At 35.1% G+C, this 11,015-nt stretch overlaps 1 protein-coding gene and 1 pseudogene across 2 annotated transcripts; both read left to right on the forward strand.

Moving 5' to 3' along the window:
• The first annotated feature begins 8,019 nt into the window (after nt 1-8,019).
• On the forward strand, nt 8,020-9,239 carry LOC149264593 (caffeic acid 3-O-methyltransferase 2 pseudogene; annotated as a pseudogene). Its single transcript, XR_016253426.1, has 3 exons — nt 8,020-8,560; nt 8,671-8,735; nt 8,830-9,239. The product of XR_016253426.1 is annotated as a caffeic acid 3-O-methyltransferase 2 pseudogene (transcript).
• On the forward strand, nt 8,682-9,132 carry LOC149264594 ((R,S)-reticuline 7-O-methyltransferase-like). Its single transcript, XM_089399707.1, has 2 exons — nt 8,682-8,735; nt 8,830-9,132. Exons 1-2 carry the CDS (start codon nt 8,682-8,684, stop codon nt 9,130-9,132), a joined length of 357 nt encoding a protein of 118 aa, XP_089255833.1.
• Nucleotides 9,240-11,015: the final 1,776 nt, after the last annotated feature.

Consider the following 11,015-nt stretch of genomic DNA (forward strand, 5'->3'; position numbering starts at 1 on the left):
TAAACCATACACCCTAAAACCTTAACCCTAAACCCTAAGCAACAAGCCCTAAACCATAAACAATAAACCCTAAGAATTCTATAATAGTTTAATAAGAATTTTGTAACTTTTATTTAACTGTTTATTAAAAGGAATTGCGAAAGTGTTACAAACCCTAAACCATAAACACAAAACCCTAAACCCTAAGTAAAAACTATAAACCCTAAACCCCAAAACATAAACCCTAAACCCTAAACCCCAAATCCCAAAACCTAAACCTTAAACCCTAAACCCAAACCCCAAAACCTAAACCCTAAGCCGTTAACCCTAATCTGTAACCATTTTATAACATTTTAAAAATTGTTTTCTAACTTTTATTTAAGTGTTTATTAAAAACATTTACCAAAATTTTGTAGACCCTAAACCTAAACCCAAAACCCCAAACCCTAAACCCTAATCATTTTATAACATTTTAAGAAGTATTTTGAAACTTTTCTTTAAGTGTTTATTAGAAGCATTTAATAAAGTCTTATAAACCCTAAATCATAAACCCTAAACACTAAACCCCAAACAGTGGACATTAAACCCTAAACCCTAAGCATTTTATAACATTTTAAAAAGCGTTTTGTAATTTTTATTTAAGTATTTCTTAAAAGAATTTATTAAAGGGTTATAAACCATCAAGCTTGAACTGTAAAACACAAACCCTAAACCCTAAACCCTAAACTCTAAACCTAAAACCCTGAACTGTAAATCGTAAACTCTAAACCCTAAATCCTAAACCCTAAACCCTTAACGCTAAACCCTAATAATTTTATAACATTTTAGAGAAAATATTGTATCTTCTATTTAAGTGTTTATTAAAATCATTTACTAAATTGTTATAAATTCTAAACCCTAAAATCTAAACATCAAACCCAAAAGCATAAACCCTACTAAATCGTAAAACCTAAGCATTTTATAACATCTTAAAAAATTTCTATATTTTATTTAAGTATTTTTTAAGAGGATTTACTAAAGTCTTATAAACTCTAGAATCTTAACCCTAAACCCTAAGCAATTTATAACATTTTAAAAAGTGTTTTTTAACTTTTATTTAAGTGCTTATTATAAGAATTTTCTAAAGTCTTATAAACCCTAAACCCTGAACATTTTATAACATTCTAAAAAGAGTTTTGTAACTATCACTTAAGTTTTTATAAAAATAATTTACTAAGGTGTTATAAATCCTAAACCATAAAAACTAAACCCTAAACTATAAATCTGGAACTAAAAACCCTAAACCCTAAACCATAAACCCCAAACTCTAAACACTACATCTTGTACCCTAAAACCTAAACCCTAAAACCTAAACCGTAATTAATTTATAACATTTTAAGGAGTCTTTTGTAACTTTTATTTAAGTGTATTAAAAACATTTACTAAAATTTTATAAACCATAAACTCTAAATGCTAAAGCCTAATAATTTTATAACATTTTAAAAACTACTTGTAACTTTTGTGTAAGTGCTTATTGAAATAATTTACTAAAATATTTTAAACCTTAAATCCTAAGCCCTAAACCACAAACTATAATCACTAAACCATAAAACCTAAGAATTTTATGAGTATCTATAATAAGGGAAGACCACACTTGGGTATGTGAGTGTATGAGGGAGAAAATTATGGTACATGAAATACACCGACCTTTATTTTTCCACCCTTCTTCATAAACCTGTTTCCTTTTATTTATTTTTCTTCATAGCTCCTCGAGCCTCATTCGGATCAATGCATTATGTGTAGTATGTAGCAGCAAATACCCCCTTAAGGTGGGTTGGTTCATCCCTACACCCTAAGCCCTAAACCCTTTACCCTAAACTGCAAACCATAAAACATAAACCCTAAACCCCAAATCCTAAAAACTAAACCCTAAGAATTTTATAACATTTTAAAAAGTGTTTTGTCACTTTTATTTAAGTGTTTATTAAAACAATTACTAAGGTGTTATAAACCCGAAACCATGAACCCTATACCCCAAACCCTAAACCAAAAATCTTAAAACTTAAACACTAAGCATTTTATAAAGTGTTATAAACCCTAAACTCTAAACCCTAATATCTAAGCCTAAACCACTTCTCTAGCAACAAATTGAATGGTTTGAAGATGTAATATTCTCCTTATTAGCTTCTTGAGACAGAGATTCCTAATGATTTTTGTGCAGATGGGGATTTATTTAATAGATTGGATCAAAGGTACCCTTATTAAAAGGTTCCTAAGCTCAGAAGATAGACTAGATTTAGGAATGGGGTCTTTCTTCTACATAACTAACCTCTCCAGATAGGGAGGTTGGTTGGAAGAAGATGACAAGGTCTCAGGAGGTACGGGAATAGGCTCAATGATGTCATCTTTTTTATAATGGTCATGAGTTTCCTCCTCTTCTTTCTCATTCATAATCACCATAGGTTGTTTTTGATCTTTTGAGGTTACTATCTCCCTTCATCTCAATTGTAGATCATTAACTCCAACTGGAATAGACTAATATTTGGATGAAGAAATAGGGTACATAGAATGGATCATTTGTACCACTTTGTTATTGGGGTTGGGTAAAGGTTGAGTAGGGAGCCGGGAAGGTTGAAATGGTGGAGGTAAAGGTAATGATGGAATTGGCTGACTCAGCTAGGGTAATGATGGTTGCGACATTGGGTAAGGTGCATATGTAGGAGGGTATGACTGCATAGGTGCAGGATAGGAATGATGTGAATAGTCTGAATCGTTTTTCCCTCTCCATGATTGATTCCAATATTGGGAGGGTTTTCCGTATTGATATTGGTTCCCATGCTGCCAATGTTGAGAATGACTAGCGTTAGGATAGGAATATGAATGTGCATTATAACCAAAAAAATGTGGTGGATGTTCTGAAGTAATACCTGCACTTACCTAAGGCTAGTTTCTTCGTGCTCCCATTGCATGCAGTGATTTGGCTTTAGGTTGTCCTCCCTCAAGTACAACTTTTAGCCCAGGTATGGAGGGAAATTTTTCTGTGGCATGGTTCTCTGCACAAATTGCACATTTTTTAGTTTCTTTAATATCAAGAGGACATTCTCTTAAAACATGATTTCTTCTACATTTTGGACAAAAAATAGATAATGACTCTTTTTCCTCTACCAGTTTTTGCTGAAGCTTCAAAGAGTCTATTTGTTTACTAACAATATTCATTATTTTGATTTTCATATTGTGCATTTTTTTTTCTAATCCAATAATCATAACATCAGTAGATTTGGTTTTCTTGTTTCAATTTTGAATTCCTTTACTAGATCTATATTGGTTCCTTGAGAATTTATTTCACAAGTCACAGATTTGATCAAAATATTTTTAAGAAATATCACCTTGTCCTAACATATTTAAATTATTCCTAGCATCATCAGTAAGCCCACATAAGAACAACGTTCTAATGGTACTTCAATCAAATTTGTGCTTTGACCTTTGAAGGATATACATTAATCTCTCCAAGTAGTCCTCTAGAGTATCATCATCATTTTGCACAATAGTAAATATTTCATCTTGAATATCTCTAGTTTTACAATATTCTTGATATTTTGACAAGAACACTCTCTTCATTTTCTCCCAAGAAGATATAGTGTTTCCTCCTAGTCCCATGAACCAGCAGAGTGATGCGCTCTTGAGAGTTGCAGGAAACAACTTAAACTTGTGGGCATCAGATGAATAATCATAACTTCTACACAAAATATCAAACTCAAATAGGAAAGTGTCTGGGTCTTCATGTACCTTACCATAAAAATGAGGAAGAGTTGATGGTGAAATATTTTTCATTTGCACTTGTGTATCAGGATCCACAATTGAGAATCCAAAAGTGGACCATTCCTCATTTACCTGATTTTCACTAATTCCTTCTGCATGGTCTTCCTAATATGCCATCATTGTTTTTCCATGTGAATGACTCTCAATAGGTTGAGAAGGTTGACTATGTGTTCTAATAGACTTATTCTTCCCCTTGGTGGGTTGTGTCACACTTGGACTATTGCTACCAGAGCCCAAATGGACTATTCCTCCATGATGAGTCTGAGTTTGTTTAGAATTTCTGCCTACAAAATAAGGCCCAATATGAGATTTGGTTTCAGATTTATCAATATTTCTTTGCCCCTTAGTGGGCTTCAGACCCCTACCTCTTTTAGGCATTCATTTAAAAAAAAATACAATAAAAAATTCAAATAAAAGTTCCAATTTCAAAACAATAACTCAGGATCTATAAGTTGCTCCAAACAATAGAAGCACGCTGCAGGGAAAAAATAATACCAAACTTACCCCTATTGCAAAAAATAGAAAATTCTTACCAATTCAAACTGCCCCCCTCGACAATGACACCAAAATGTTGGGTGCAGGAATTGCACTTAAGGAAACTCCTCAACTCTTAGTTGTCAACTCGAGGGTTTCATAAACTTAGAGATAAAGCATAGGTAATGCTAGAAGTGGTATGAAATTTTTCTATTCTTAATCCTACTTCTGAAAGGAAATGTTCTAGAATCATATAAAAAAGAATTTTAAAGGCAATCGACACTAGGGAAATTCTAGTGCTGGAATGTAAAAGAAAAATTTGCAAGGAAATCAAGTAAAGGAACTTTCACACAATTGAAAGCAATCTTAAATGATGAGATTAAATACTAAATTTATCTCCAGTATAGATGTCTCATAGCTTAACAAGTGGGCCCTTGCAAAGATCTATTTCCCAATAGATTTTCCTTCTACACAAACAACCTACTCTTGTACTATTGCAATTTCCTTTCACTATTGCAGTTACAGTACTATTGTACAAAAGAATATTTTACCTTCCTTACTAAAGATTTATGTTTTTGTGGAGGTGCTCTACACCTTAGGGCTTAGAGCAATTTGTTCCTGTGACAAAAGACCAGCTCTTGCACAGAGACAGAGCTTCCCTCACCAAAGTTTCCAATTTAATTTCAAAAGAATTAAAAGATGTGTTGAAAAGAATCACAATTGAAAACTAAATTATGAGATAAATTATCTATGGAAATTAAATGCTTAAATTAACTGAACCTGCTAATGAAAGTCAACTTCATAAAGCGAAAAAAATATAGAATAATCAAAGAAATAGTGACAATAATGTGCGTGCATCTACTAGCTTCAACAACTCACTTATAATGCAAGTATAAAGTGTTTATAATAACGTCCTTTATTAATTCATATAAACATCCTCAGATCCTTCAAAAGAATGCTCTTAATCTTAAGAACGATTACTGGCTTTAACAATGCTTTTTCTTGCAGGAATAACTGAAATGATAAGCAGAAATGTAACATTTGTTGTGAAGTAGATGAATAAATCAGAGTGCAAGAAACTACATGCATTGGTATAGGAAGAATCTTCCTGCATGACCCAACCGGAAGTAAGCAAAGACAAGAATTGTAGGAAAGGAATTAAAGGAAATAAATAAGATCAATCAACTTCGAAACTACAGATCTGTACACACTTAAATACGAAATAAATTTAGCTCAGAACTCTGAAATAAATACAAGAATCATTCAAAGCACACAACTGCAAATAAATGTTTACTCAGGCCTTCCAAATGGTGAAAGCACAAGGGTAAACAAGCTGGGTTGGCTAGGCCCTAGCCAACCAGCTCGTTTCGCATTTAAGGAATGGAACGAATTAACACTCAAGTACGCATAAAATATAAGTGAGACACAGTTTGTGAATAACATGGTGAGTTCCTTGTATTACTTGAATAAAAAATATACATGATGGTGCAATTCCATCCCAAAGTTGAGGGAAATACAAAATTACATAGCGAATGAAATTACAACTTAGATCATCCCTGTTTCTTCCTCCAGCCTACATTTTATACAGTCTTTCGGCCTTAGCCCATTATACTAATTATAGTATCTCCTTATTCAAGCCTTTTGGCCAAACAGACTAACAACCAATTACAAAACTAGCTAATAGTTATAATGGAATGCAAACTTCGCTGGTTGTAGACCATCCTTGGCATGTATCCTTGATAATATTCTGCCCGATATCCAACTTTAGTTAGCCCACAACCGAACTAAGTGTCATGGACTGAAACACCCACATGGAAGGATTTGAACTGTTATGGAGATCTCAGAGCAACATCATTGGCAGTGTAGGAATATACCTACACTGATCATGCTAACTCATAATTAACACTTAGTTCCTCAATTAATTTTAGGAAATTAAACATACGTTACAAGAGATACTATCCAGGCATTAAATCTATGTAAAATAATTAATAAAGCACTTAATAAATCTTAATTATGAAAAACAAAGCATATGTAGGAATAGATGATTATCTTGGACTAGTGCAGAAATGAGAGGGTTAAGTAGAGATAAAGCAGAGGTTAATGTTTATGGAAATTGGGTAAAAGTATAGCAATTTGGGACACCAACACCATCCATCTCAATGATAGATGCTTGATGCTCAGCCCGCCTGTTGTCCACGGCTGCATAGATACGAGGAACATTCTAGCCTACATCCCTATTAGTCCACGCCTCCTACAACTCTAAATGCCACTAACTTTAATTATCAACCCAGGGTTCATACAATCTTAAGAGGTATCAATGCTATATGTGTATAATACAATGTGTCGTTCCTTTGGTATCATGATGTAATGGAGTGCATGTAATGAAATCAAATTATATTCTAATTGCAGAAAAGGAAATGTTCAAAATGGAAACCTTAACCTATTGCAAGAAAGAAAATAGGAGAGAAACATATTCTAATTTCATAAACTAAAGATCATGAACTAAAATTCCTCAGTGATTCAAAATTCCTCCTCATTCTCCCACCTTCTACTATGGTTTAGGAGAGTAAATGCGTAAGAAATGGAGGTGATGGATTTGGTCATAAGCATCATCCCCATGCTGTAGATTTTGAGGAAAACTCTAATCTCTTCATCCCAAATATTCATGAAAACATACCACACAATGTAGCCTCCATGGAAGTTGATGAATTAATGCACCTAGGTGATGGGTATTGGACCTCAAAAGTTTACTAACCAGACAGTTATGTTAATTCCAATAAATTAGTCATTTCCACAAATATCTATGTGACCTTATCCACTCCTTCAACATTTCCTTCTTTCCTATCCCACTCTCCCATTCGTATACTAGCTCCCAAGATGGCATAGACTCCCTTTCATTATCACCCGCTTCTCCTTGGCCCTTCCCCTTCTATCAAGATTGATGATATGCAACTAAAATGTCAAGTGAGTGGAGCAGTTAATAAGGCACAGCCAATGAAAGTTTTGAGTTCTTATGGTGGTCTTATCATTGAGGAGGAACCAGAAGATTCACTAGAAAAATTGTGGCCGAACAACACACTTGATGGCTCAACAACCTCCAAAGGAAAGAAAATTGTTTGAAATGTCTTTTTGAATGGCTTGTATGCTTAGCCCTCAGGAAAATTCTCATAGAACTTTTTTGTATTATGATAACCAGTTATGTATGCTACTAACTTTGGATTTCTCCACCAATAGATATTTCTTTGATGCTAGCTTTCAAGCAATGACCTATTGGTTTCCCCATGGTGGGAATATGGTCCCAAATGTGGTTCCACTGACATAACCAACATTATTATGGTTGTGTAAATTTTGTGCATCATATTTTCTAATATGAAGTTCCATACATGCTTAAAAAAATGAAGATATAAATTAGTTTATTGAAGGTTCACATTGAAATATTTTATACATTATCAACATTAGAATATTTCTTTGGCTATATCTCTTCTAAATATGTATAGAGTTGATATTGAAATATATTAGTTGTTATGAATATTCAAATATTTTATCCAATTTTGGTACTAAAATAATTACGCCGTAAGGCGTTTCCATTTGAAATGGACTCTCCTGTGATCCGCGCTGTCTTGGTTATTCACCATTAGATTTAGAGTTAGACGATTAAAAACTTTACTACCGTTGATCTCATAACTGACTCTTGCCTCATAACTGACTCTTGCCGCTCAATAACTGACTCCTGTGATCTGCGCTGTCTTGGTGAGGTATACGAAGGGGATGAGTTTCATAGCAGGCGTGCTTCTGCTGTACAGAATTCTGAGGTTCCTTACTTCCTATGGTGTTTTCTCTGAACAAGAAGAGGCCGATCAGGCAGACGATGCAGACACCAAGAAAATAAAGTTCGGCTTGACAGGCATTTCGAAGCTGCTGGTGCAGGGAGGAAATCAGCAATCATGTGGGCCGTTCCTGCTCCTGATAGCAAACAACGTCTACCTGGAAGCCTTTCAACATTTGCACGAATCTGTCTTGGAGGGCTGCTACACATTTAACAAAGCTTATGGTACGAGTCCCTGGGAATATCTGGGCCGCGATCCCCAAGCTAATCAGATTTTCAACAACGCCATGGTCGCTAATAGCAGCACTGTCATGGCTTCCGTGGCGAAGATGTATGAAGATGGGTTTAAGAGTATGGCGACGCTGGTAGACGTTGGAGGAGGTATGGGCTCTGCCTTGTCCACAATTGTGAAGGAACATTCACACATTCGTGGGATTAATCTCGATCTGCCTCATGTCATTGCCACTGCGCCTCCCATAACTGGTAATTAGATTTGTAATGTTGGTCACCATTAATATAATAAATTTGTTGATATATATAACATGATAGCAAGTTGATGGTGATTTGTGCCTGGGAACGAGGGAGTGTTGCAGGGGTGTAGCATATGGAGGGAAATATGTTCGAGCACATACCTTCTGCCGATGCAGTCTTGATGAAGGTGACGATTTCATCTATGGTCTTCTGTTTGCATAAGAAATTTACTGCAGTGGATTTGTTGAGGGCTAATAATATTCTATTGTCATTTACTGCAGTGGATTATCCATGACTGGGGGGACGAGGAGTGTGTGAAGTTGCTGAGAAGAAGCTATGAGGCAATGCCAGCGAAGGGAAAGGTGTTAATTGTGGAAGCCATTGTTGGTGGAGACAAAGAAGGTGAAAGCATGTCGAGGCGATTGGGATTGTTATATGATATAACGATGATGGCTTATACAGCTGGTGGGAAGGAGAGAACAGAGGAAGAATTCAAAGGACTGTTCGAGCGGGTAGGGTTCAAGAGGTACACCATCATCAAGTTACCTTTCCTTCAGTCGCTCATAGTGCTGTCCAAAGCCTAATAAGCGGTTGCGCTTCCGATTATCGTTACAATAACGTTGGTTTTGCTGGGGTTGTTATCATGCAGTATATGACCTATGTTTTATGTGGTACGTCAATAGTTTGAATTTTTAAGGAAATAACGTTGGTTTTGCTGGGGTTGTTATCATGCAGTATATGACCTATGTTTTATGTGGTACGTCAATAGTTTGAATTTTTAAGGAGCTAAAGGATTTAGAGTGCGATTATTTCTATAATTAATGTTGGTTTTGCCTTGCAGTATAAGATCTATGTGATAGGCCAATAGTTTGAATTTTTAACGAGAAAAAGGATTTATATTGGGAGTAATCGGGATGGCTTCCACGATACTCTTAACTCAGAGATTTATAAGATTTGTTAAGGGTAGACATGGTTGAAATTATTGTGAGATTTTAAAGATATTTATCCATCATAAAAATAATTGAATATAATAATATTTTCATATCTGTCTATGTTAGTAGATATAATAATATTTTTACATCTGTGTCTATGTTGGTAGTGTAGTGTAATTAACGTTTATTTAAATTAGTCTGATTTTAATAAATTTAAAAAAATTCAATTATTTTATTTAAATTTATGTCAAGTTTAACTCAAATTTAAATATTAAATTAAATAATTTAAATATTATTTTTCCTCTCTATAAATGTTTACGTACTCTGGAAAAGCCGTTGTCTCTTTCCCAGAGATTCATACCAAAGGAAACGACAACGTTACAATTATGATTCGATCCCACTATCTCGTCTTGAGTTGTTGAATAACAAGATTTAACGGGTATTTTTACTCTCTATAAATGTTTACTTACTCTGGAAAAGCCGTGGTCGCTTTCACAAAGATTCATACCAAAGGAAAGGGCAACATTACAATTATAACAACGAAAGGATGATTCGATCCCACTATCTCGTCTTGAGTTGTTGAATAACAAAATTTAACGCGTGTTGCTTGTGTTGCCAACTTTAGAAGTGGTTGCGGATGCAAAAGTCCAGTTCAAAGGTAATCCTTGTCTTTTTCTCTCCAATGACGGCTATCTCTCAAAAGAAAATGTGACACTAAATATTAGGAAGATAATAACTATTATTAATGGCAATATGAAATTATTTTGTTGTAGGAAACCTTAAAGTGGACTCATTTTGATGCGTCGTTGGAGAATTGTCTTTGTTATAAATATTAATTAATTACCACCTAATGTTACATTTTGTTATAAACCGTATTTATTATTTTTAAATCCGAACCCAAAATGTATTCGTGGTTGGAGATTTAAGTAGGTATAAAAAATTATCGGTAAATATTAATGATTATTTTTACGCCGTAAGGCGTTTCCATTTGAAATGGACTCTCCTGTGATCCGCGCTGTCTTGGTTATTCACCATTAGATTTAGTGTTAGACAATTAAAAACTTTACTACCGTTGATCTCATAACTGACTCTTGCCGCTCAATAACTGACTCCTGTGATCCGCGCTGTCTTGGTGGGGTATACGAAGGGGATGAGTTTCATAGCAGGCGTGCTTCTGCTGTACATGTCCGAGGAGAATGCATTTTGGGTGATGGTACATGTCCGAGGAGAATGCATTTTGGGTGATGGTTGTGTTGCCTAAAGGCAGAGCGAATACTCCATTGATGTACATGTCTAAGGGTGGGGTATACGAAGGGGATGAGTTTCATAGCAGGCGTGCTTCTGCTATACATGTCCGAGGAGAATGCATTGCGCAGAGGTCTCTCCACAATGTGTTGAAGGCATATGCGGTGTATGACAGCGAGGTGGGGTATACGCAGGGGATGAGTTTCATAGCAGGCGTGCTTCTGCTGTACATGTCTGAGGAAAATGTGTTTTGGGTGATGGAGGAGAATCTGTTTTGGGTGATCATGAGC

This window comes from Pinus tabuliformis, chromosome 6 (assembly GCF_031772625.1).
Source record: "Pinus tabuliformis cultivar Carrire ecotype Pingquan chromosome 6, CPIR1, whole genome shotgun sequence".
In the NCBI taxonomy this organism is placed as follows: Eukaryota; Viridiplantae; Streptophyta; class Pinopsida; order Pinales; family Pinaceae; genus Pinus; species Pinus tabuliformis.